Here is a 25,290-nt window from a genome sequence, read left to right on the forward strand (position 1 = left end):
CAATCATCTAAACCACGGTTAGCCAATCTTGTGGCTTGTTTGGATTGCATTGAGTGAAGTGTCTTGGGCCACATATAAAATATATAACATAGTTAATGTATATAAATAACAAAGTGCCTTTATTTTTTAATACTTTATTTTCTTGTGGGACTGGATTACTAGTTGTCTACGACCACATATGGTCGTGGGTTGAACATATTTGGTCTAAAGAGAGACTATAACTTAGTTCAAAGTTTAATGATTTAATATAAACTACTCTCTAAATTAAGATTCCTTACTCTTTAGGTTAAGTTAAATAAATGTCTTTCTTTCTTTCTGAACAGATATAATAAAAAAAAAACAAAATTAAAAAAAGACATAGTGTCTGAGCCACTTGATAACACAGATTATGTTGGGGCAGCGAGATCAATAAGATGAATGAATTTACAACTTATAGAAACGTGTTTCAGCAATTATGTAATTCCTTAGTAGAAAGAATTAACCTATTGACGGTTTTTTTAACCTTTAGCAAACTAAAAAAAACTTTTCACTTAAATGTAGCATATGAAATTATGTGCACACTACACTTTTGTCTAACCATACGAGATAAGAGGCGTTGGACTTACCGTGAACGCTCTTTCTCCAGGGGATGCGGAGTGGGTCAGAAGTGGGATGATCCAGCTCGTCTGGCCAATCACTGAGTCGGATAAACTTGGCCACGCCTACTCAGGCCTCCCTTCCTTCCAGTTTGTTCGACGAAGGCAGATCTGCAAAACAGTCTCAAGCCTAGAAAATACAAAGGAGAAATCGCAGACGGGAGGGGCTGACCCACTCCGCATCCCCTGGAGAAAGAGCGTTCACGGTAAGTCCAACGCCTCTTCTCCCACTGGGATGCGGAGTGGGTCAGAAGTGGGACATACCCAAGCTTGCTAATTCGTCGGGCGGGAGGTCTGCGAAGGTCGATGTCGAGGTGCCAGGTGAACCTGTTGGAGGACCCTCCGTCCGAAGGCTGCCTCGGCGGAGGCAAAGGTGTCCAAACGGTAATGCTTGATGAATGGAACAGGAGAGGCCCAGGTAGCTGCCCGGCAAATTTCCTCGAGGGAGGCCTGCGTGGCCCAAGCAGCGGTAGTAGCTGCACTCCGTGTGGAGTGAGCTGTAATATGACGTGGAATGGGGAGAGATCGTGAGTCATAAGCTTTGGAAATACAGGCTCGGATCCAACGCCCTATGGTGGCAGAAGAAACTTTGGATCCCAAAGATGAAGGTTGAAAGGAAATAAATAGGGCTTCGGAGCGTCTTGAGGGTGCGGTCCGAGAGATATATATTTTTAAAGCCCTGCGAACATCAAGGGTCCGCCATTTGTGTTCTAGTGGGTGAGATGGATTCGGGCAAAAGTTAGGCAGGATCACTTCCTGTTCACGATGGAACCGTGAGTTAATTTTTGGCACGAATGCCGGGTCCAGTCTAAGAATTACCCTATCTGAGTGTATCACACATAAGTCTGGCCTGACTGATAGAGCTGCCAGTTCAGAAATGCGGCGAGCCGAAGTCACGGCCACCAGGAAAGCCACTTTCATGGTTAGAAATCTAAGGGAGGCAGTCCGGAGAGGTTCAAAGGGTGGACCTGTCAAGGCTGACAATACATGTGGCAAGTCCCATGTGGGATATCGGTGTACCACGGGTGGACGCAGATTTCGTACCCCACGTAGGAATCTCCGGATGGAAAGGTGATGAGACAGGGGCACGCCGTCCCTGGGAGACAACACCGTGGCGAGAGCTGCAACATGCCGCTTGAGGGTATTATGCGCTAGACCCTTGCTGTAGCCATCATGGAGGAACTCCAACACCTGCGGAACAGAAGCTGACAACGGGTTAATTTCGCGCGCAGAGCACCACGAAATAAATACCTTCCACGTGATGTTGTAGAGTCTGATGGTGGACTCCTTCTTGTCAGCCTGCATCACCCGGATGACATCTTCTGAGTACCTCGCTTCCCTCAAGAGCAGCCCTTCAAACGCCAAGCGGTTAGGTTGAGCCACTGGGGCTCTGGGTGTAGGATTGTCCCTTGACTGAGGGACACCTTCTCCGGAGGAAGCCGCCAAGGGTCCGTCGTTGAGAGGGCTACGAGGTCGGAGAACCATGGCCTTCTTGGCCAATAGGGAGCGATGAAGATTACATCCGCTCTCTCGGTCACAATTCTGCGAAGGACCCGCGGGATCAATGGGATCGGCGGGAACGCATAGAGTAGCTCCTGAGGCCAGGGGCAACGGAGAGCGTTTGTGTCCTCTGCCCCCCGCGATGGGTAGCGCGTGAAGAATCGGCGTAGCTGTGCGTTCTCTGGGGATGCAAGGAGGTCTACCTGTGGCTGGCCGAACCGGAGACAGATGTCCCGAAACAGAGCGGGGCTGAGGCGCCATTCTGATGCGTCTATCGTGGTGCGGCTGAGATAGTCCGCCTGAAGGTTGTCCTTCCCCGCGATGTGATCCGCCTTGAGGGATTGAAGGTGGGATTCCGCCCACCTCCCCAGAAGAAGAGCCTCCTGCATCAAGGTCCTGGACCTTGTCCCCCCTTGGCGGTTGACATGTGCCTTTGCTGACACATTGTCTGTAAGCACTAGTAAGTGTTGTCCCTGCACCGTCTGAAGAAAGGCCAGAAGAGCTAAGCGGATGGCCCTGAGTTCCAGAAGATTGATACTTGACCTTGCTTCTGTCGTGGACCATCGCCCCTGAGCGACCTGGGAACCCAGGTGCGCACCCCAGCCCGTCAGACTGGCGTCTGTAGTCATAATCAGTGGATGTGTGTCCAAGAAGACGCATCCGTTGTCCAGAGCCGGGGATAGCCACCAGTGCAAAGACCGGCGTACTGACAGGGGGACCCTGATCTTGGATTTGGAGGCTGCTGTCCTTGCCCGCTGATAGGGGAGTAGCAGCCATTGAAGGCTGCGGGCATGAAGCCGAGCCCAGGGAACTATGTCTGTGCATGAGGCTAGTTTCCCCAGGAGACGGGACAATTCTAGCTTGGGAGCTGTCGGATCTTGTAACAGATGCCGAATCAGAGATCTGAGGCTGTCTTTCCTCTCCTGGGAGAGGAACACCTGTCCCACCTGCGTGTCTATGACTGCGCCTAGATGATTTATGCGCTGTTGAGGGACCAACTGACTCTTGGGCTCGTTGACTAGAAACCCATGATTCTGTAATATTTGCAATGTGAGAAATACATTGGTTCTGGCTCTGTCGAAGGACGAGGCTTGTATTAAAATATCGTCCAGATAAGCCTGAATTCGAATTGGTACGGACCGCAGGTGAGCTATCAAGGCTGCCAGAATCTTGGTGAAACTGCGCGGGGCCGATGCCAGGCCAAATGGAAGGGCCCGGTATTGTAGGTGACGCCCCGCGTAGCTGAACCTGAGGTACCGCCGGTGAGCTGGCTCTATAGGTATATGAAGGTACGCCTCGGAGAGATCGATTGAGGCTAGGAAGTCTCCGGGTCTTATTCCCTCCAGGATAGATTTGAGCGTACTCATCCTGAACTTGCGGTACACTAAATGGGTGTTCAGGGATTTTAAATTTAGGATCGCTCTCCATCCCCCCGAGCGCTTCGGAACCACGAAAAGAATCGAGTAAAATCCCTGCCTCCATTGCTCCCGAGGGACGTCCTCCACAGCATTGATCTCCAGAAGATGCTGAATGGCGATCTCCATCAAATTCCGCTTGCTGAGGGAGCTGGAGACAGGGCAAGGCACGAAGCGGCTCGGAGGGCGGGAGAGGAACTCCAATGGGAGGCCGAATTCGATGATATGAAGAACCCATTGGTCTGTCGTACTGCGAGCCCATTCGGGGAGAAACAGGCTCAACCTCCCCCCAATGGGAGCTATCAAGCGAGAGTCACTTTTGGCGGCGGAACTGACGTCCGCCAGTTCCACGAAAGGGCCGTTTCTGAGGGGCGAAGGGTTTGGATTTATCCCTGTAGGAACCTCTATCTTGGGGACGAAAGGAACCCTGTGAGTAAGGTCTTTGACTGGGACCCTCCTGGAAAAAATTACGGGCCGGGGGCCTGCGATAGTAGGGGGTAGCCCTGCGATCAGCTCGTCTAGTAATGGAAGGAAGGACCTTCCTTTTGTCCCTGTCCTCCACTAATAATGGTTCAAGGGAAGCACCAAATAATTTAGGCCCAGAGTATGGTGTAGAAGCTAGACGCCATTTGGCCTTGAGGTCAGCTTGCCAAGGCTTAAGCCACAAAAGGCGACGGGAAGTGACTGAAGAAGCCATAGCCCGCGAGGCAAATTTGGCAGCATTTAACGTGGCATCCGAGGTGAATTGAGTGGCAGCTATTATCTTATTTAGGTCCTGATGGACTCTGGCCTCCTGGGCTGGTAAGCGGGACTGAAGCTGCTGGAGCCATAATAGAGATGACCGTGAAAAGAATGAGGCCGCAGTAGCGGCCTGAATTGCCCAAGCTGAGGCCTGGTGAGCCTTCTTGAAAGAAGAATCAAACTTACGGTCTTCCGGCTTGAGTCCCTCAGAAGTGTCCCCTGAGATGAAAGGAGACGAAGATGAAAGCGCTGCCACAGGGCCATCGACTTCGGGAACCTGCAAAAGACTAGTCAGGACAGGATCCATGTTGTAATTTCTACGATCGTAGCCACTAGGAGTAGGAAAAGAAGTTGGATTAGTCCATTGTTTACGAACCACATCAGTGAAAAGTTTTGGCGCTGGGACAAACAGTTGTTCAGTTACTGGTTCAGAAAATATGCCTTGACTGGAGGAAGCGGCAGAAGTTGATGGGACAGAATCAGTGTCAACTAGGCCCGAGGTGACTTTGGCCTTGTGAAGCAGTGATTTAAAAAGTCCCTGGGGAAAAAGGCCGGTAAAGGCTGGCACATCAGGAGCAGTGGATTCGTCATCCGATAAATCCACTTCCCTTTGAGGTTCATCCTCTAGTTCTATATCAGCACTGCCTCTAGATCTAACAGGGGAGTGATCAGGGGACCCTGTAAGACTGGCATCAGGAGACACCCTTGATCTTCTGGAATGAAGGCTCTCAGAGACAAGAGAGACAGAGCGATGCTCTCTGATGCCCGCTTGGATGCCATGAGAAATGGCCCTGGCAATTAATATCTGAACTGATTGTGGAAGGTTCTCCAGATCTGACTTAGGTTGATTACTTGGTGGAGGATCCTGAACAGGGATAGAGCAATCAAAGGGGTCCCCCTCCTGTCTAATTGGAGAGCCATGAAGGCTGTCCTGGCGTTCTGGAGAGAAGGCTCTTGTCAAGTCAGCCTCCTCTGCAACCCCTGAATCAAGACCGGTATCCGGGTTTGGCTTATCTCCATGGGTATGTGAAGTCAGATCAGAATCATGCTGATGAGACGTTTTTGTATGTTTTGATTTTGAGGAGGCCTTACGGCCAGAATCAATCTTGCAAGATGACTGGTCTGCCATAGCGATGGATAAGTTGTGTCACAGCAGGAATCTGCACACAAATGAACAACAGTAAGTATTATCATTATCATTATTTTGAAAAGAGGCAGTATAATCCATTGTAATTTCCCAGATATCTTAAATCAAGGATAAATTAGGAAGTTCGCTGCAATCCAACCACCAAGGAAATTTTCTTTTTTTTTTTTTTTTTTTTTTACTGTTATGCTGAGAGATAAAATGGCTGCCCGGGAACAAGTCTCCAGGGTCAGACAAAATGGCCGCCAATAGTTGAAATATTCTTTAAAATAACCAAAAATCCACAAAGGGACCCCAGACCTACTCCAATCGTCCTTTTTTTTTTTTTTTTTTTTTTTATATATATATGGGGCAAGTGCAAAGCTCACCAAAGAAGGAGATCAGGCAGGTCCCAGCAGCCGATGGAAGAAGCGCGCGGAAATGGCGGCTAATTAACGGCTGCAACAAAGATGGCGGCACGGAAATTTGGCGGGGAAGTGTCAGACACCCCCCACGCCAAGGCAAGAGCAGCGCAGTTGAAAACGCCGTCTTCCCCGATCGCTGGGAAGAGCGGCGGCAGCAACAAGCCGGAACGAAGCCTTTGGGCAGGCAGCGGCTTCTGCGGCTTCTCCGACCTCCAGCTGATCGACGCTGAGGCGGAGACTGACAGCAGAGCGGGGCGGCGAAGAGGAAACCCAGGTGCCGGTCCCCGAAGCGTCGCGATCTTCGCGCCCCTCAGCTGATGGGCGCTGAAGTCGGCGGCTGTCAGGGGAGCGCGGCGGCGGCGTTTCCAGCCCAGGAGGACTGAAATGGCCCGCACGCACAGCGCTAAGAAGAATGGGGGCTGAAGGCAAAGTCACACTCACGTCCCTCTGATGATCGAGAGGCAACGGAGGCAGTCGTCTGCGTTTAAAGTTGAAGCCCCCAGCAACACACACGATCTCCAATGTCTGTCAGAAGTGAGAGACTCAGCGAATGCGACTGGTCAGAACCACTGAGTCGAATAAACTGGAAGGAAGGGAGGCCTGAGTAGGCGTGGCCAAGTTTATCCGACTCAGTGATTGGCCAGACGAGCTGGATCATCCCACTTCTGACCCACTCCGCATCCCAGTGGGAGAATTTGCTTTTCTTCTAAAACATGTTTTCTTTCATTTTTAATATTACCTTTCTACAAACTCCTTATTTTTATGACCTATGGCAGTTTCTGGGAAAGAAAAGCTTTCACTGCTGATCATGAAGGGATACACTATTGCTTGTGGGTAAGTAGAAGCAATTTTTTCCACTATATGCTGAACGGCAGGTGCTTCATTCTTATCCAGCATTGCCATCAACTGGCTGATCCAACCAATGAACTGCCAGCAGGGAATGGAAGAAATCTGTGAAAACAGTAACTGTGAATGTAGATTACAGCAAATAAAGCATGCTGCTATCCTAACTCCCCTGAAGTCAATAAAAACTAAAGCATCTACCTGCTGGAATATGGAAATGCATGTAGGATGTATAAAAGGTTTACCAAATTCAGCCAAGAACATAGTAACATGTTTCTAAGAACCAATGAACTTGAGATAAACACAAATCAACTAGCTTTTGCCCATAATTTGTAACAATATTCTTACCAGCTATGGAAGCAAACCACCAACTTTGTATTCAATGCTGACAGTTGCACGTATTGTTCCTTTGAGTGTCAATCCTAAACATTTATTATATTTAAATGTAAATATAGGCTTGAGCCAGCACAAAAGGACAAGGAAAATCAGGGCACTTTCCAGTTGTCACTGGAACAAAATGATAAAGTTCTCCACAAGGAATAAACCACCTGTGCAGAACTACCAATGAGTGAAGCATCAATTTGTAGGATGCTCTCCTGAGGCAGGTAAGATGACCTATAAGATAATGCTGGAGGCCTGCTAAATGTGCTACAGCAAGTAATATTCACAAGCAAGGCACTGATTCCAGTGGGAGGTTAGGTACAGATGTCTGCGAGAATATCTTCTTTTTTTTTCAAAGTAAGCCATCTGTGGTCTTAATTTTCCAAAATCTATTTATAAATGTACATGCAATGATTGTGAGGGGCTTACAAAACAAAAGTAGGTAATATATTTTCCTTTAGAGATGGGAAGACTCACCTCTTGTGTTATGAGTCCCAAAATCCTTTCTGGATACTTCTCTACAATTTGCAATAGTCTAGGGAATTTTAATCTTGCTTCATTTGAATTTAGTTTCAAAGCTTTTATTACTTTTTCCACTACAACTGCTGGAAATATTTGCAAATCCTCAGTGTTTACATCTGGCAGAACATAAGATCGTTAACAAAATATTAAACTTTTAATGTTGATTAAAAATTGTGATTTATTTAACAAAGTTTTTTTAGGGCTACATATAAATAATACATTCTTTTTTTTTCTAAAGTACTTTATCAAATCTTCTGTAGACCTGACATTTCACCTATCATCACACCCTTCTCAAGAAAACAACATATAGTATGAGATTTGAAGGCTGGCTGGAATGACATTTACAATAGTAGGAAGAATAGTAAGAAGAAATCTATTGGATTAGTGCAAAGCAGCTAGTCCAGCATTTTGAATGACATAGTGGCCAATTACCAGAAACTTTAATCCAGGGCACTTGTCTGAGATTCAGGAGATAATTAACAGCTACTAGAACTGATAGCTATAGTGCATTCCTTTTTGAAACTGCCCAGTTTCTCTTCAAATAATCTTAATTGGTTACCATCACATGCAATAGTGATAAATTCCAGCATTTAACTATACACTATTACCTAAATACTCTCATTTATTCAGACATTTTCCTGTATTATTTATTTAAATTGATTACCCTTTAATTTCAATAGATAATGATACTTGTTTTAATGTAATTTTTTACATCTCTCATGATTTTTAAATACTTCTATTTTATCCCTTCCTACCTGTTTTTTGGTTTGAAGTACAATATTCCAAATATTGTACTCTTTCCAATAGGGGAAGGGCTTTTAACAACCCAATCATTTTGGTTGTCAGGTTCTGAACATTCTCCCTGCCTTCTATATATTTTTTGGCATTATTGGGGCATTCAAAATTAATAAATACAAGTATAGGTGAAGTAATTTATATATTTTCTTAAGTGTATCTAATTTTTTAAAAAATTACAAATGAACCGAATGACATTTTTATACTGCACCAAAACAGAGTAAATTTTAGATAGCATGAAAAAAAAATAGCAGGAATGTATCATTAGCATGGTGAGAACTGGTATTTACCAAAACAAAATGAAGATTAGAACATAAGACTGGCCTTACGTTGCAAACACTGCTAGCACTACACATGATCAACTAAAGGTGACAATGTCAAAAATGACATGTATCAGTCTGAAGCGAATTTTCTCTGGCATTTCTTACAGAACTGAAATAATGAACAACTCATCCTTTAATTTACCTGCTGAATTTTGTTCTTCTTTGCGGAGATGACTGTCACAGAAATTAGCCAATGTCATATAAGCATCAATAATTCCACTTATGTCTATGTGGTCAAATGACATGGACTGTACTTCTTCTTCAGCTTTTTTCACAGCCCCACTGAAGCACAGAAAAGCTCTCTTGTTCAGTCCTGCTATCACCTGAAATTAAACATGAAAAACCTGTGATCACGATCACAAACCACAATAGGAAACAATAAGAAATAGAATATAAAATCATAATGTTTATGTGTGATTGCTATGTGGGTAATGAAATAACTTTTCATTCAACACTTAGAGATAAAACTAAGGTACACAGGTGGAAGCAAGATGTTGGAAAGTCTTGAGATAGATTTATTGACTCCAAACATGAGTATTTCTTCTCTTAAGGATGCCACACCTTTTCCATTTCTTAACTTTTGAATAGAGGGACCTTTTGTCAGCGTCTATTTTGACCTTTCTTTGGAAATGGAAAGGAGAAAGGCACAATCATAAGCTCCTGCCAGGGGATGGAGTTGGGAGTAATAATTTGCATTAGAAATGCTTGTGGTCATATAAGAGAAAAATATTACCTGAAGAATCTAAATGGAATATTATCACTGATCAAAATGTACAAATACATCTGCAAGAAATCACTGGAGTTAAAATTAATCCTTTTTTGTTATGGCCATTATTATGTTTATGATATGCTTGTACTTCAGGAATATATTTAACTACTTCAGTTCCAAAATCATTCTCATATCCATGCTCTCTGAGATCTAAAATAAACTTATGTCCCAAACTATGTCAATACTCTTCTCCTGTCTCTTATCCTGAACCAGGATCCACTGGAAAATGTTGTCTGATTATCCCAACCAGTCTGACCAGGGCGGGGGGGGGGGGGCATAATCCATTCCCATCTGCTAAGCAGTGTCAGCTGGCAAAGCTCAGGTGGACAGCTTTTTGCATTGTGATGCCTGCCCTTTGGCCTCATCCCTGTTGGCATTCCATAAGGCTTTGAAGACTTCGCTCTGTGCTGAAACCTGGTGACCTAATCTATGACAGAGCCCATTTTTTGGTTGTGCTGAGTAACTGATTGTTGCTTTTGAATTTTTTTTTTTTTGGGAGGGGGGGCGCTGCTGTGTTTCTTATGGTTTTTTTTTTGTGTGTGTGTGCATATTTTTCTTATTTTTTTTATTGTTAGGTGCTCAGAGCCATATATTTGAAATGGGCAACTGTATAAATCTTCTAAATAAATAAACACATAAATAAATGTAAAAGGAATCACTGAGAACAAAAGGAGTTAAAAACAGACAAACTCAACGTGCTTCTTCATTCAGAGAGTTTGGTTCTGCTTCAAATATTTTCAGAGTCTGTGAGAATAATAACATCTGCTGAATTTGCTGCAGTGTTTTGCTTTTATATGACACATTTTTGACCAGGTTAAAAAAAATTCTCAAATTCTACCTTCATTTTTCTAATTAGGCATTCATATTTTAAGAAATGGGCATCTTACTTTTTCAACATTATCGGGTCTTTCTTCTGAAAGCATCAAGACTTTTCTAGCCTTTTCTTCTTCAATTTGGTCAAGGCAAGTTGGATTCTTGGAAAGAGCATTGGCCATTATATGAAAAGTGGTTCCCAAGAGGAGGTTTTGGTTACGGAAAGTAACAGCATTATTGCTCATGCTGCTCAGTTTAATCTCATCTGTTGACAAAAAAATTATAAAATTAGTATGCTGGTATAATATTCCATGCCTAGAAAATACAACCAAGAATCTTTTCCTAAGGTAAACATCATGATGTTCTTATGTAGTGATGGAAAACCTACACAAAGCACTTACCCAGTAGAGAGACAGTTTTGAGTACTGTAATAATTTGTTCAGCACTACTTTGACTCCGGCTGCGACTATGGCTAAAACAACAATAGCTGTGGTTCCATTTTACTTGCCAATCTTCACAGGTCTTAGAATCTCCATGCAAATCCTTCAGAAGCTTTAAAGCTACTGAGAAACTGTTCTACTTTGCAATCCAACAGGAGAAAAGAATGAAGAGATTACCGTAAGAATATGGAAGAAGGGAGAATCTCTTAAATTCAACATATGAAAATTAATAGTAATAATAAGCATTACAGGAATTCCACAGTGCTAGTAAGGTTTTTTTTGGGTGTGTGATTGTGTGTTTTATTTAAATATTGTTAGTTCAAAAGATCAAATAAGCCAATTATTTTGCTCATTTGGTACCTCTGAATGTATCTCAATTCAATAAACTGTGGCTAAAACTAATCTTGGCATAATGGTAGGCACGCATAGTCCTGCCGTTCTAAAGAATATTTTAAAGGAATTATTATGACTGAATCTCTCAAAGTTGGCACAATATATTTTGATGAAAGGCTATATTATTCAGTTATATTTTACCTCATTTTGTCCTCATAAAGTAAATACCTGTTTTGTAGCACTTTCTATTATCTTCAATTTCATAGCAAACTTGCAGTTTTTAATCACTGTATGTATATCTTCATTCTTGTCCATTTCCATGCTGCAAGTAGCATCTCCATCTAACTCCATGCTATCATCTAGATGGGTACTAGAAAATTTCTCCTGAATTTTGTCAAGAAAAAAGCATCTGCACAAAAATCAAGAAAAAACTGAGAACCCATCCAACCATCTAAAAATATATTTTTGTTTTGCCTCATAAAATGAGAGCTGGGCATAACAATGAAATACTAAAATAATGATTTTATTAAAGCTCTAATAACCCTCCCCAGCCAGTTTCAGCAGTAAAAGTCAGCAGTTGAGAGCAGGAATCAATCCACAGGTTTGTTTCAATCTGAATATATATTTGAAACTCATAATAAAAAATAGTTTAAAACTTACAAGAGTAAAAGTGGCCCTATTTTTCTCCCAAGGTCTCAAGTGACCAAAAGAGTGCTCTCGGAAAAGAGATTTTACTGGGGATATTCTTGGGTGTACAATAAATGTATGTAAACACCAATAACTGAATCAGATTGTGTTTTTTTTTTACCTATTTGTAATTATATCATCCCAAACGTTTATAGGATCCATTTTGGTGTCAGGGTATCTGTTTGTCCAAATATTGAGAAATCTCTTAAGAGAAGTCAGAGAAGTTAAATTACCTAAAAAGCAATTATTGAAAAAAAAACATTAAATATTTAAAACTGTCAGCAAGTGAAGAATCACATTTTAAACTAAATAAATCATTATAGTTAGTAACAGATTTCAAGCTCTGTAGGCATGTGATTGTATTCATCAGGCCAAACCGTAAAAAATAATTTACAAACCACGGTGGCACATTACACTGAAGCCAAATGAAACACTTTATATGAACCTAATACATTTCTAATACAATCAATACTTCTTGTATATTAAAAACCTTTTTTTATGACGTATAATATACAGAAATAATTTCAATCAAATTTTCACATGCCCTTATGTATTTGAACCAACTAATCCAAACAATAAAACAAACAATAATGTCATAAAACCCCCAAACTCAAAACGCAATCCACCAGTGATATCCAAGACTATGTTAGCTATTATTTTACTAAAACAATATACTCACTATATAACAAGAGCACTGCATTGGGGGAAGGGGGGAACTTACTTGGTTTACTCATAAAATTGATGAAGTCTTGTATTTCAGTTAAAGCCTGAACTGACTGCAGTTTGATCATACGGCTGTGGTACAATAGTGAATCAATATTGGAGTAGTTCTGTGGGAGAAAAAACATTTCATTTTGAATTTCTATCTAATAATCAGTGGATTTTCTTGGGTTTTCCAGATATAAATATCTTATCCTAACAATAAAAGTTCTATGAACCCATTTATTCCATTATTAATACTGCTGGATATGGTGGATTCATACACAGAATCTCTGAACGACATAATACTCCTGATTAGTTAATACAAATAGCATGATATTTAACAGATTAACAGAGTTGGAAGGGTCCTTGTAGGTCATTTAGTCCAACTCCGTCCAAGGAGGAGACCCTACACCATTTCTGATAAATAGCAATCCAATCTCTTCTTGAAAGCCTCCAGTGATGAAGTTCCCACAACTTCCGAAGGCAAGCTGTTCCATTGGTTGATTGTTCTGTCAGAAAATTTCTAGGTTGAATTTCTCCTTGGTCATTTTCCATCCATTATGCCTTGTCTGGCCTTCAGCTGCCTTGGAAAATAGCTTGATACCTTCCTCTCTGTGGCAGCCCCTCAAATATTGAAACACTGCTATCATGTCTCCCCTGTTCCTTCTCTTCACTAGACTAGCCATGCCAAGCTCCTGTAACCATTCTTCATATGTTTTAGTCTCCAGTCCCCTAATCATCCTAGTTGCTCTTCTCTGCACTTTCTCTGCACATGTGTGATATTATATTCATTCATTTTGACTTACCTGCATGAACACTTGCATGGCATTTTTGACATAATATCTGGCTCTGTCAAAATCATCCTGTAAAATGTAGAGAAGACTCAACTCTTGGCTATAATACATTTCTATTAGAGCTTTCTTCTCTTCTGCTTTCATAGCCTCATCAATAAATGTCAATAAAGACTGGTCACTGCCACCATGGAAGAGAAGTTTCAACTTGCTGCGAATTACATAGGGTAAATAGGCCTCCTAAAATAGTAAGAAAATTGAAATGTTTTTGAGTAATAAAAAATACATTAGCATTGTATATTAAATTGTAAACTCTACAAAATTATATATTTTTAAATACAATCAGATTCTCCGACATAAGTTTAATATTGAAACTGAGAATTCTCCTGCCCCCCAAAGGGTAAACCACAGTATTGTCCATATTTTAATGTATTATGCAAAGCAATTCCTAGAGGAAAGGTCAATGGCTCAATTAAACCTTTTCTCTTAGACCATGGGTGTGAAACTCGGTGCGTCACGTTGCCATCATGTGACATTTTCCCTATTCGCGGAGCTGGGGTGGATGTGGCCTGAGAGTGACACATCCGGCCCAAGGGCTGCCAGTTTGACACCCCTACCTTAGACTCATAAATATAATATGAGAACATCTCTATAAATTTTTTTCTGAAAACCTGGTAGAATGAATTGCTCCATATTTTATTTAGGTCTGCTGGTTGCCCATTATCAATGTTCATAGTCGAGCAATATTCCAGAGATTTCCATTCTGTCAAATGGTTGTAGCATTCAAGAGATGCAATTTCCCAGAAATCCTTTTCTGCTTCCGTTGGCTCATCATCAGGCCAATCTTGCATAGAGAGTGCCTACCGAAGCAAAGAAAGTTGCAGTTTAGCAGTTAATCCAGGGAGAGGCAATGTGTTTTAGTGATTAACCTAGAGCAAAGCAGGCAGGCCTGGAAACCCTTAGATGAAATCCCCAGAGTTTAAAAAGTTGCTTCAAAATTGTAATTTTCAATGTAAAAATTAATAAATAAAGGACCTGTTTTAATGCAAATGGAATGAATTAATTTTCGTTTTCATTTTCCTGGACCATCAATTAAAGAACTACAGCCTGCATTCATCAGTTAAAGGCTGCTGGAAAAAAATGTGTCTGTGATTTATACAAATATATTTATGAAATTCTGAGTTATTCTTTCCCCATGAAACTGAAATACGTCTATGGAATAAATGCCATGAGTTAGGGACATAGCAGGTCTATATAGATCAGTATTACATTCACTGAATTACAGAATACACTGCAATAAAACATTTAAGATATATTAAAATATATAACCCAATGGTTAGGAATGGTGGAACAGTATCAACATATGCTAAGGTACTAAAAATAGCTTCTATTGACCTAAATTTTAAAATACAGGATGGAAAGAATATATACAAATATTTGTTTCCAAGTTTTTATGCTAGTATAAAAATCTGGCTATGTCTAATATCATATCAATCATTGGAACAATTCTTTCAATAATAGTGTCGCATGGTGCTAATCAGGCTCAAACAGCAGCCTAACTACATTTTGCCAGCCTACATTACAATATTTAAGACACGAAGTTACCAATAATTGAATCACTATTGTTAATTTATCATGATTAGGACTTACGATAGTGATATTTGAGCAGAAAAGGGGAAAGAACATTAATCACTGAACGTATCTGCCTTTACTGAATTCCTGTTGTGGATTATTGTTTTAATATAGGAGCTTCATTAGATACCTCTGGATTTGTTTTTGGCTTGAATTATTTTAGTTAATAATTACTTTTGATTCAACCTCATCTCAAAGGTTATTTTTCCATCGACCCACCTTTTCAAGCATATTAAAGACTACAAAACTGCATTTAAGAATCTTTATAAAATTCAAATATGTTTATGCACAATTCAGGTTCCTTGTTTTTCCTCAGGCACCAGTTATGCTGATGATATTTTGATTTTGAAAGGCTGTGTTTTTATTCTTAAGTGACATTCAATCTTTATTTCCCGTTTATATGTCCTTGAAAATGTACTTTATAAACATAATTGTACCTTATCATACAGCTTAGCTGCCTCAGCATAATCACTTTTTGCTTCAGCTAACAAAGCATTGTGGGTAATTTCCTTTGTTCCAATCTTTCCACTAAAAATACCCCGGAGAACATCATAATCTCCAACAGATCGATAAAGCCTACACACATTTGGGGGGAAAAAAACTTTAAATTACTAAAATGATTCATTCCTCAAATCAATGAGGTTAAGGTAATTTTCCAAAGACACAGATAAGGACAAATTTCATAGCTCAGGATACAAAGCTTTCTGTATTCATACTGCTTGTATTATACATACTACCATCATCATCAGTATGTCACCTTAGCTAGCAAATCCTTTTTGGTTTGAGAAAAGAAAAGTTTGATGATTACCAAGATAGTTAGTAGGGGGAAAGCTGTTTTGAACTAAATTGCAAATATATGCAAATCAGTGCCTGACTTCAAGTTATGACCTCCACCCAATCACAAACTTCATAGTAGCCAGTTTATTACAAATACAATCAAGTCCAAAATCACACTTACCCAACATGCTTTTTCAATTTTCTTCTATTTCATAAACCATTATCGTTTCTTAAATGCATGGATTGTGTGATTCTCTCTCAATCAATTCCAATTCAAGTAGCCAGTAAACTTATTTGGATCCTCCCCTCACTCAAGATATTTAAAATATTTATCTTTTCATTTAATCTCAGTTTTAGTCAAGACCAAAACTTGCCACTACCACCACCATTATTAACTACCCGAAAGCTAGGTACCTTGGGCAGAATCTGTTTTAATAATTTGCAACTAAACTAGGTTCTCCAACCTGAATAAGTGTGTTGCTTGGTATGTCCAAATAAGGTTTCATACTAAGGACCACTGACTCCTTTGAACCAAATCACAAGTTGGATACAGCCATGGTTGAACTATTTTTATTGTATTTATTTATTTACTTTGTCAAACATGTATAAGATAACAGATATAAGATTAAACATGATTATGAAACTAACTGTCTTTACCTATTGTATCTGATGCCCATGAATTTCTGACCTTGAGTTCAATGACTAGAGAATAAATAGTAAATTAAATGTGGTATCAAATAGCATTCTAAAGCTTTTAGTCACATCTTTAATGCAGATTCTCCATATCTTTATTTTTTTCTTTGTAGTAGTTAGTAAAAGGCTTAACATTTTGACTGTATTTCAAAGTCTGTTTTTGCAGAAAAGCTTCTAATACAGTGCTGTTTCTTACTCAGTACTGGATAATTCAAGGTATGCTTTATATATGGTTAACTGTATAGAGTGTCTTTATCATTTAATTAAAATCAAAGAGACAAATATTGTAAGTTCAAAAGTAAAAGGCAGGCCAAAATTCTGACAATACACAACCAAAGCTATTGCCATTATATTAATTTCAATATTAACTTTTGCCAAATTCTAACACGTATGTCCCACTTAAGGGGAAAATCTACAAACATTTTCTTTCTCAAGGAAAGAAACCTTACCTAGCAAGTTCAATCCACCTGGTCACATCAGGTGAAAGTTCTGTCTTTCCACGCATTCTTTTGGAGGGAGGCTCTTGCTCCACAGGAGAAAGGTCAACCAAAGCTTGTTCAAGAAGAAGGATGCCCATCGGTTGCTGTAAACTTGCTAAACAGCTAGTACTTACACTGCAATCCTTGAGGTCTAGCAACTCTTTGTGCAGATAAGTCATCTCCTATTATTAACAAATAAATAATTAATGAAATTAATTGCATTCTGAGAATGGACTAATATTGAGTTACAGTCACCATTATTAGATTACTGAAGTTTTGAGAAAGAGAGGGGGGGAGGGAGGGAGGGAGGGAGGGAGGGAGGGAGGGAGAGAGAGAGAGAGAGAGGGAGGGAGGGAGAGAGAGAGAGAGAGAGAGAGAGCTGGAAAGAATATTGGGCAGGCTCTATTGCTGATAGAATTTTTAGCTGTCTTCATTCATACTACCCATAAGTATATATATATAAAAAAGAACTAAGAAATGAATTCACAAATATAATATTGAACGTCATACCAGGATGCAAGCTATGAATGGTGGGAAATACAACACACTTGTGGTTAAAAAGTTATTGAAGTCATGTAACAGTTGCTTGATGATATTATTTCTTTCAGCCAGAGGCTTTGATTTTTTCATTTGTTCCAGAATTCCACTAAACAAGCTGCTGAAGAGTTGTTTAGCCAGTGTGGGATCTTTCTGTAAATTGCAGACATATAAATGATATGATTGCTTACAACATTCTGCAAAAGTATTGTCACAGTGTAAACAATATACTCACTAGAGTACTGTTTCAAACTGGATGAATTTTCATATTAAAATCTAAGTTACACCTTTTAAAATTTTGTAGGTAATATTATACAATAAGTAATAGGTTTTATGGAATCACAATAAACAATTTGTGAGTTCTTGTAAAAGGTATGTTTTAAAAGGTGACAAATACTGAAACAAATTGCAATGAAACTTGTGAAACACAGTTGAATAAGAACGCATTACAAGTTACACAAAACATATTTGTTTCTGCACTCTGAACTGGATTGCCTGTGAAGTCTATGAAAACCCTGAAAGTAAAAGAACCAAATGAATTAAGTGATCTAAATAAATATGAATTTGCTGTTTTTTATATTAATAGACCAATCTCCATGGGTGAAAATATGATTCCCACGGAACTGCTTAACAGAGCATCATTTTCTATACATTTCTTACTACTTCTCCGTGAAAGACCTGAGGTTTAATCATCTTCAGAATCCATGAATCTTATGATGATGATTTAAGTTAGGACATCAGTTAGGACAGTTAGGACTTCAGGCCTTTCCACAGAGAAATGGAAGGCCTGCCATAAACAATTCTGTAGCTATTCTTGTCTTTGTTGCCATTGTATTCTCTGGGGCAAAAGGGACATGTAAAACAGAAATTGTTTTTGTCAAGATCAGATAAACCATCATAAAAATCAGTGTTTGGGTAAGCTGCTCACTTGACAAAACTGTCACATAGCAGGAACTCTGAAGGCCGGGTTTTTGAAGTTGGCAAGACTTGAACTGTAAAGGATCCCCCACGCTTAAACAAGCATTAAATTATTTGAACAGTCCAGCCTCTGAAGCATGTAAGAAGAACAACACACTCCTGGTTATGTTAAGTAACATTGAGCACTTTAAAAGGCCTCATATGTACCGTATTTTAAATTTGAAATGCCCCATTTTCAGGTTTGCTTCAGGGTCATTTGATATATGGTGAGAAAACAACCATTTATTTTTCTAGGTGCAATAAGCTAAAAAAAAAAAAACCCCTGGAATCAAACTCTTCATATTAAATGATACACTAAGACTAAACAATTATAAAAATAATTTAAATAAAAGAAATATTACCTAACACGTAAATTGGATTGACTCAATGCAATAATAGAAAAATACAGGTTCTTAAAACAAAAATATCCAATTTAAACTTTTAGCATACTGTTCTTAAATTGTATTTACTAAAATTGTTTAGCTCAGAGTTATTAAAAATCCTTGATAAAATAGCCTACCTGTGCCACAACCTGCAGGGGAGTAATTAGACTGCTATATTCAATCTGGATGTCAGGGAGATCTCCTTGTCTGTATTTCCTGTACAAAGTGATCTGAGCATCATGCTTTATCTTCAGCTGGGTTTTTATTTCCTGCAACAATTTATCATTTTGTCACAAGTAGCAAAAAATTTGCACCTCACATAAGATCAGCCCTTCAAATTCCTAACTCTCTCTCTAATGCCGCCCTCTGACTAAAGGGGAGCTTCAGGAAAGTGAAGGCTAGAGTAAGGGTGACTATACTCAGCTATTGACTCCATCTTTTTCCTGCCCCTTGGCTTTGCCCCATTAACCATTACCTGTGTTATAAACTAAATTTAGTGAGCATCTAGCTTGCTATTTTACATGCTGATCTTTTATTCTTTCTTACAACCTATCTAATGCTTCTTTTAGATGCCTGTTTTTTATATATACTTTGTTTCTATTTTTTTAGCTTTTCATATTTTTTTAAGAGTATTTTTACTCTATGCTTTTTTTAATGACTGTACCCCCTCACCTAATGCTGGTCTATAACCATTATAAAGATGTGGTCTGATTTGGTTTGCCCCTCACAGAGTAACTTTAATCATTCACATTTGCATTAGTTTGGTTTTATTACTAAATAATAAATAAATTTTTCCCTCTTAATGAAAATGTTTATTTCCAGATCAGAAAGAGGAATCTAGAAACTCATAAATCTCCAGTGTCATCTTCTAACTTTATAAAGGGAAGAGTTACTGCACACCCTTTAAACCAAGCCAGGGATTTGCTCATTCAACTAACATTATCCAAGCAAAATACATAAAGGATAGATTGGCTTTCTATTCATACATGCATTTTATGCCTTGTGTTTTTTTCAGTTGTCATTTAGATATTTTGGCTCAAACTTTAAATTTGATTCAGGAAAAGATAGCTAAATTAATGCATCAGATGTGCTTGCTCTTCATGAAATACTCTAGAATAGTGTTTTTCAAACTTGACAACTTTAAGATGTGTGGACTTCGACTCTCAGAATTCCCCAAGCAGTATATTGGCTAGGGCTGTGATGCGAACCTGTGGCACACAGTGCCCTCTCTGATGGCACACGAACTGTTGCCCCAATTCAGCTCTGCTGCACATGCGCATGCACTTCCCGCTGGCCAGCTGGTCTTCATGTCTCTGCCACGCATGCACATGGGGAGGGGCACATGCACGGGGAGGGGGGAGGCAGCTGTATTGCATTTTGGGGGTTTGGGCACGCACATGCTTTGGGCACTCAGTCCGGAAAAGGTTAGCCATCACTGGGCTAGGGAGTTCTGGGAATTGAAGTCCACATAACTTAAACCATACTTAAGCACAATTGTGTTATAATTAAAACTTATAACACCCTTTTATAATCTACTATCAACCCATCAACGGGAAATCCATGTACCAGTCAGGCATATTTGGAAAACTATACATGGGAAACTAACCTTTTCTTGTTTCTGTTCAGCAACACCCTTTCTTGCATAGATCAAACTAAGCTTTTCTTGATCTCTTAAGAAGCGTCTCCGTAGTCTCAGAATTTCTGTGTGTTCATCTGTATCTAATGCATGTAGAAATAAATTCCTTTAAACCTACACAGTAAAACGATTTAAGAAAATACGTATTCAATCTTGTTAGCCAAATCCTGGAATTGAGAATTTCTCAATTTGTACGACTTAAGATTTATAAATACAGCAGGGACAGAATTGGGACACCTTTAAGAACCATCTTATTGTCATGCTTTAAGTCAATTTTTTGGTGATTCCTTTTAACAAAGAACATATTTTGATAAATTCTGAATTGCTTAAATTATCATTCCCTGCCTACTGTTACAGTCTCATGCAATAGTTCCTGCAGGGCTATAACTATTGTCACTTATCCACTGGTTTCAGTTGAGTTCTTGAAGGTGTTCATATAAGCAAGCGAACTACTTAGTAACAGTATGCAGATTTCATAAACATTCCTGTTTGGAAGCATACTCCTCTCTCCCATTTCTAATGAGGCTGCTACGGGAGAGAAGAAGACAGGTAAGAGAATGATAAAATGGCTGAAAATATTTGTTCTGTAAACTTTTTAACAAGATATCTTGCTAAAAAAAATCTACAATGGATGCACCTGTTTCCACATTTAAAGTTAAAACTTGTTTATTTCTCAGCAATTTTTATATAATTTTAGAAACTCATTCAGATTTCCAAAGAAGAAATCTGTTTTAAGCTACATATTTATATGTATATGTTTAATACTGAACAGAGAAAGTAAAAGCAGGATGAAATTTCCCCCATGGATTTAGATCTCTGAAAGAAGTTTGGTCATTGGAAGCAAACAACTGTACATACCAACAAACTGCCAGCAACTTCATGGCATAAATAATTGGATTCAGGGCATAGATCTTTATGAAGACATGTTTACTAAAATCTCTTCAAACCATTTAAGCATGTGTTATACTGAATATTGTTTCACTAGTATCCCTCATATCTGTAGGAACTCGATGTGTTTTTTTGTGCATTCTACAAAGTATAATTTAAAGTGCTGATGTTTGGGAAAAGAGCATGCAAATTCATGCAAAATTATGACATGTATTGTTGATTTACAAAGAACAGATAAGAGACATAGTAATGTTAATAAAAATACAAACCTCAATACCATGTTTCCCCGAAAATAAGACCCTGTCTTATATTTTTTAAAACCCTGAAATAAGTGCTTGGCCTTATTTTTGGGAAGATCTATTATTTTATTGGTTCAATTTATTTATTGGTTCGATTTATATGCTGCCCTTCTCCGGAGACTCGGGGCGGCTTACAATGCGTTAAGCAATAGCCTTCATACTTTTGTATATACCTGCTTAGTAGGGCTTTTGCCCCCCCAAGTGGTGTTCTTTTTTATACAAAGTCAGCTTATTGCCCCCACAATCCGGGTCCTCATTTTACCTACCTCGGAAGGATGGAAGGCTGAGTCAACCTTGAGCCTGGTGAGATTTGAACTCGCAGTAATTGCAGGCAGCTGGCAGCTAAATGCTACTTTAAGAGCACTTTAGTCCGCTGCGCCACCAAGGCTCTTGGGGTGCATGAAGCAAGGTGCATGAAGCAAGGTGGGGCTCCTCTTGCCGTCTTACCTGATTTCCAGCTCTGCCTCCCTAACCCTAACCAGAGGAAATAGCGGGGACCCGCTGTGCATGTGTTAAAATATTTTAGGGGAGGGTTTATTTTCAGGGGAGGGCTTATTTTTTTGTGAAGTCTTATTTTTAGGGAAACACTGTATTAGAATTTGAATATTTAGTATTTGTGGTGGCCTGTATTCTCCTGTATGGAAAATTAGTGCAGGGAAAGCACCTCAGAGGGAGACCACAGCTGCGATATAAGGATATCTGCAAGAGGGACCTATAGGCCCTGGGAATGGACATTAACAATTGGGAAACCTTGACCTCCGATCGTTCAACTTGGAGGCTAAAGACGCAGCATGGCCTTCTCCAATTCGAAGAGACACTTGTTCGGCAGGCTGAGGCAAAGAGGCAGTCCCGGAACCAGCGAAATCTGGGGGCTGGGCAGGGGACAGAATGTATCTGCCCTCAGTGTGGAAGGGATTGCCACTCTCGAATTGGCCTTTTTAGTCACACTAGATGCTGTTTTAGGACCTCTTTCCAGAGCACGATACCATAGTCTCTTGAGACTGAAGGATGCTAATGATGGTGGCCTAGAAGATGTTTATTCCCAGTATAAACTTAAAACAAATTATGCTACTACTATCCAAATAAATTCTGGTTTTGCAATAGGGGGTGACCTGATTTGAGAACCATATTGAAAGAGCAAAAAGAACTAGAGTAACAGCAACAAATACCTTTAGTTTTACTGTCTACTTCATCTCCTGGCAAACCCAGTCGTTTTTTCCCAAAATCAGGACTTAATGGTTTGAATGCAGTTTTGTAAGATCTGTCTGTATGCTTGTTGATGAGCAACATGGAAACTGATGCAGAAGAGGAAGGAACCGTAGAGTCTGCAAAGGTGTCAACACTATTTCCTACTAGCCAATTGAAAGAGCTTCTTCCACCTATAAAAAGAGTATAAGAACACAGTTTAAAGTATGAAAAAGCAAGTTGCCTCTTTCCAGCAAATACTTTTCCTTTACATTGATCTATTGCATACTAAAGAATGACAACAGAGTATCAGTTTTTGATAGAAAAACTGAAATGCAAGAGTAATATATGAAATGCAAAGACGTATATGAAAAATATATATATATTCAGAAACATATTAAAAACATTATTCTGCATGGAATGATTCTTTAAAGTGGCAAAACATAATCATATGTCCTTTATGGTTCAACAATTTCATTATGATATGCTAATGCTTTACAATAAAGGAGTAAGATAATTACTGATATTCTGGGTGGGCGTAAATTCAAATTGTTGCTGAGTAGCTCTTAGCTGGCCACCCAAATATCCTTCCTGTGTAATGGCACTTTGGGAAGCCTGAGTCTCCACAAACATCGGGGTAAGAATAGTGCTTCGATACCGCCAATTGGAATCAATTACAAAATCCTGGAAAACAAATATATGAAATACTTGAAGCCATCTTGATATCGTCACTCTAATGTCAACACAAACATTATAATCCTATGCAAATATATTCTGCAGAATCCTATTAAAATCAGAGAGACTACTAAAATGTCCACATGCTTAGGCTATATTATTTTCCTAATTATTATATTGTTTATTTGCTGTTTATTTTTAAATATATCAAAGATCAGTATCTGGGGAAAAAATAGATAACAAGTTTGCAGTTTTAATCAAATCATGCATCTATTAGCTTGAAACTACCCCATTTGACTTTTACTTAAAAGAGATTCATTCCTTAAGATGATTTTAAGATTTTCAGTTTTCAAAAATGATAGCGTCTATCTATTTTTATTTATTTATTTCCCACCTTTATTACTTTGATAAGTAACTCAAGGCAACTAACATGATTAACATTCCTTCCCTTCTCCTATTTGCCGATAACAACAACCCTGAAAGATTAATTTAGTTGAGAGAGAGACAGTGACTGGCCCAAAGACACCCAGCTGGCTTTCATGCCTAAGGTAGCACGAGAACTCACAGTCTTGTAGTTTCTAGCCTGATGCCTGGCTATTGTTAGTTATAAATTAGAAGTATTTTATAAACATTATAGGTAGAATATACAGTATAGTATGTAAAACTATATATACTGCATATAGCAGGGGTGGGCAGATATGGCCCCTTTATGACCTGTGGACTTCAACTCCCAGAATTCCTGAGCCAGCTTTGCTTGGCTGTCTCAGGAATTCTGGGAGTTGAAGTCCACAGGTTGTAAAAGGGGCCTTTTACAACCTGTGCCCACCCCTGGTATATAGTATATAACATCTATATTATAGTTAAATAGTCAAAACAAAGTATTTTTTGCCCATTTATTCTCAAATTACTGGTTCACATATTTGTAAAAATAGGAAAACATTATCCCTGTTTTCCCCATAAAAAATAATCACAACAAATTGTAGGCAGCATATTAATATATGCAACCTTTGTAAATATTTCATAATAAGGAAATTAAAGAAGATTCATGCTTTTTTTAGAGATGCATAACATTTATATGGAATAATCAGTAGCATAATTCACCATATTCCTCTCTTCCATTTTTATTTATGAAGTTTATATACCAGTAAATGATAATTTTAATATCAATATGTATCAAAGTAAAAACAAATGCAGCTGCATGTTTTTAATATAATTATCAAAATTAATATTTGCCTCTATTAAAACAAAGAATTAACATAAAAATTACATTATTATGATTTTTTTTTAAAAATGATCTACTTCTGATCTAAAGAATTTTAGTTTTTAAAAAGTATTCCAATAATCTCTTATAACATTGCAAAATAATATACATTCACCTGAAATTTACATTCTGAAAGTGGATATTCAAACATTTTTCTAGAGTAATCTGGACTTTTGCTCGTCATTTCAAGGAGAAAATTTGTAGCTAAACTCAAATACTGAGTTTCAATTTTGTCAGAGTATAAACCCCTTAGTAAAGACAGCATGCGATCAAGAGTACTGGTTGGTAATCTAGTTTCATCACTCCAAAAATTCCTAACAATTAATCTGTAAAAGAAAATAAATATGCAAATGTCAACTTCAAATAATCCATAGTTGTATAAATATATGAACGAAGTGCATGACATATCCTTATGTCCTTATGAATGGTAGATGAAGATTACCTCTATATCGTTCCCAAATTAAAAACAAAATTTTGCTTAAATCAAATCTTTATTTTTAAAAAAGGTTCAGAATTTATTAAAACATTTAGATTGCAATTCTATATCATTTTAATAAACAAGATATATATTTCAATTCAATTTTAAAATTAAATTTATTATAAAGAGTTTATTCTGTAAATGTATGTATAAACATGCACAATTTTGCAAT

At 38.9% G+C, this 25,290-nt stretch overlaps 1 protein-coding gene across 1 annotated transcript in view; it reads right to left on the minus strand.

Moving 5' to 3' along the window:
* Nucleotides 1-25,290, minus strand: part of PRKDC (protein kinase, DNA-activated, catalytic subunit) — a 109,805-nt gene that overhangs the window by 19,983 nt on the left and 64,532 nt on the right. The window contains exons 57-74 of the mRNA XM_034429731.3: nt 24,756-24,966; nt 23,226-23,388; nt 22,689-22,898; nt 20,303-20,415; nt 18,834-18,965; nt 17,330-17,509; nt 16,790-17,001; nt 15,308-15,446; nt 13,910-14,098; nt 13,254-13,478; nt 12,467-12,575; nt 11,867-11,978; nt 11,287-11,467; nt 10,687-10,861; nt 10,360-10,550; nt 8,846-9,026; nt 7,541-7,701; nt 6,579-6,790 (exon numbers count right to left, since the gene is read on the minus strand). Of these exons, the coding sequence (XP_034285622.2) occupies nt 6,579-6,790; nt 7,541-7,701; nt 8,846-9,026; nt 10,360-10,550; nt 10,687-10,861; nt 11,287-11,467; nt 11,867-11,978; nt 12,467-12,575; nt 13,254-13,478; nt 13,910-14,098; nt 15,308-15,446; nt 16,790-17,001; nt 17,330-17,509; nt 18,834-18,965; nt 20,303-20,415; nt 22,689-22,898; nt 23,226-23,388; nt 24,756-24,966 (3,096 nt within the window). The remainder of the gene's footprint in view (nt 1-6,578; nt 6,791-7,540; nt 7,702-8,845; nt 9,027-10,359; nt 10,551-10,686; nt 10,862-11,286; nt 11,468-11,866; nt 11,979-12,466; nt 12,576-13,253; nt 13,479-13,909; nt 14,099-15,307; nt 15,447-16,789; nt 17,002-17,329; nt 17,510-18,833; nt 18,966-20,302; nt 20,416-22,688; nt 22,899-23,225; nt 23,389-24,755; nt 24,967-25,290) is intronic.

The sequence above is a fragment of the Pantherophis guttatus genome, chromosome 3, assembly GCF_059756535.1.
Source record: "Pantherophis guttatus breed Tessera chromosome 3, ASM5975653v1, whole genome shotgun sequence".
Lineage (NCBI taxonomy): Eukaryota > Metazoa > Chordata > Lepidosauria > Squamata > Colubridae > Pantherophis > Pantherophis guttatus.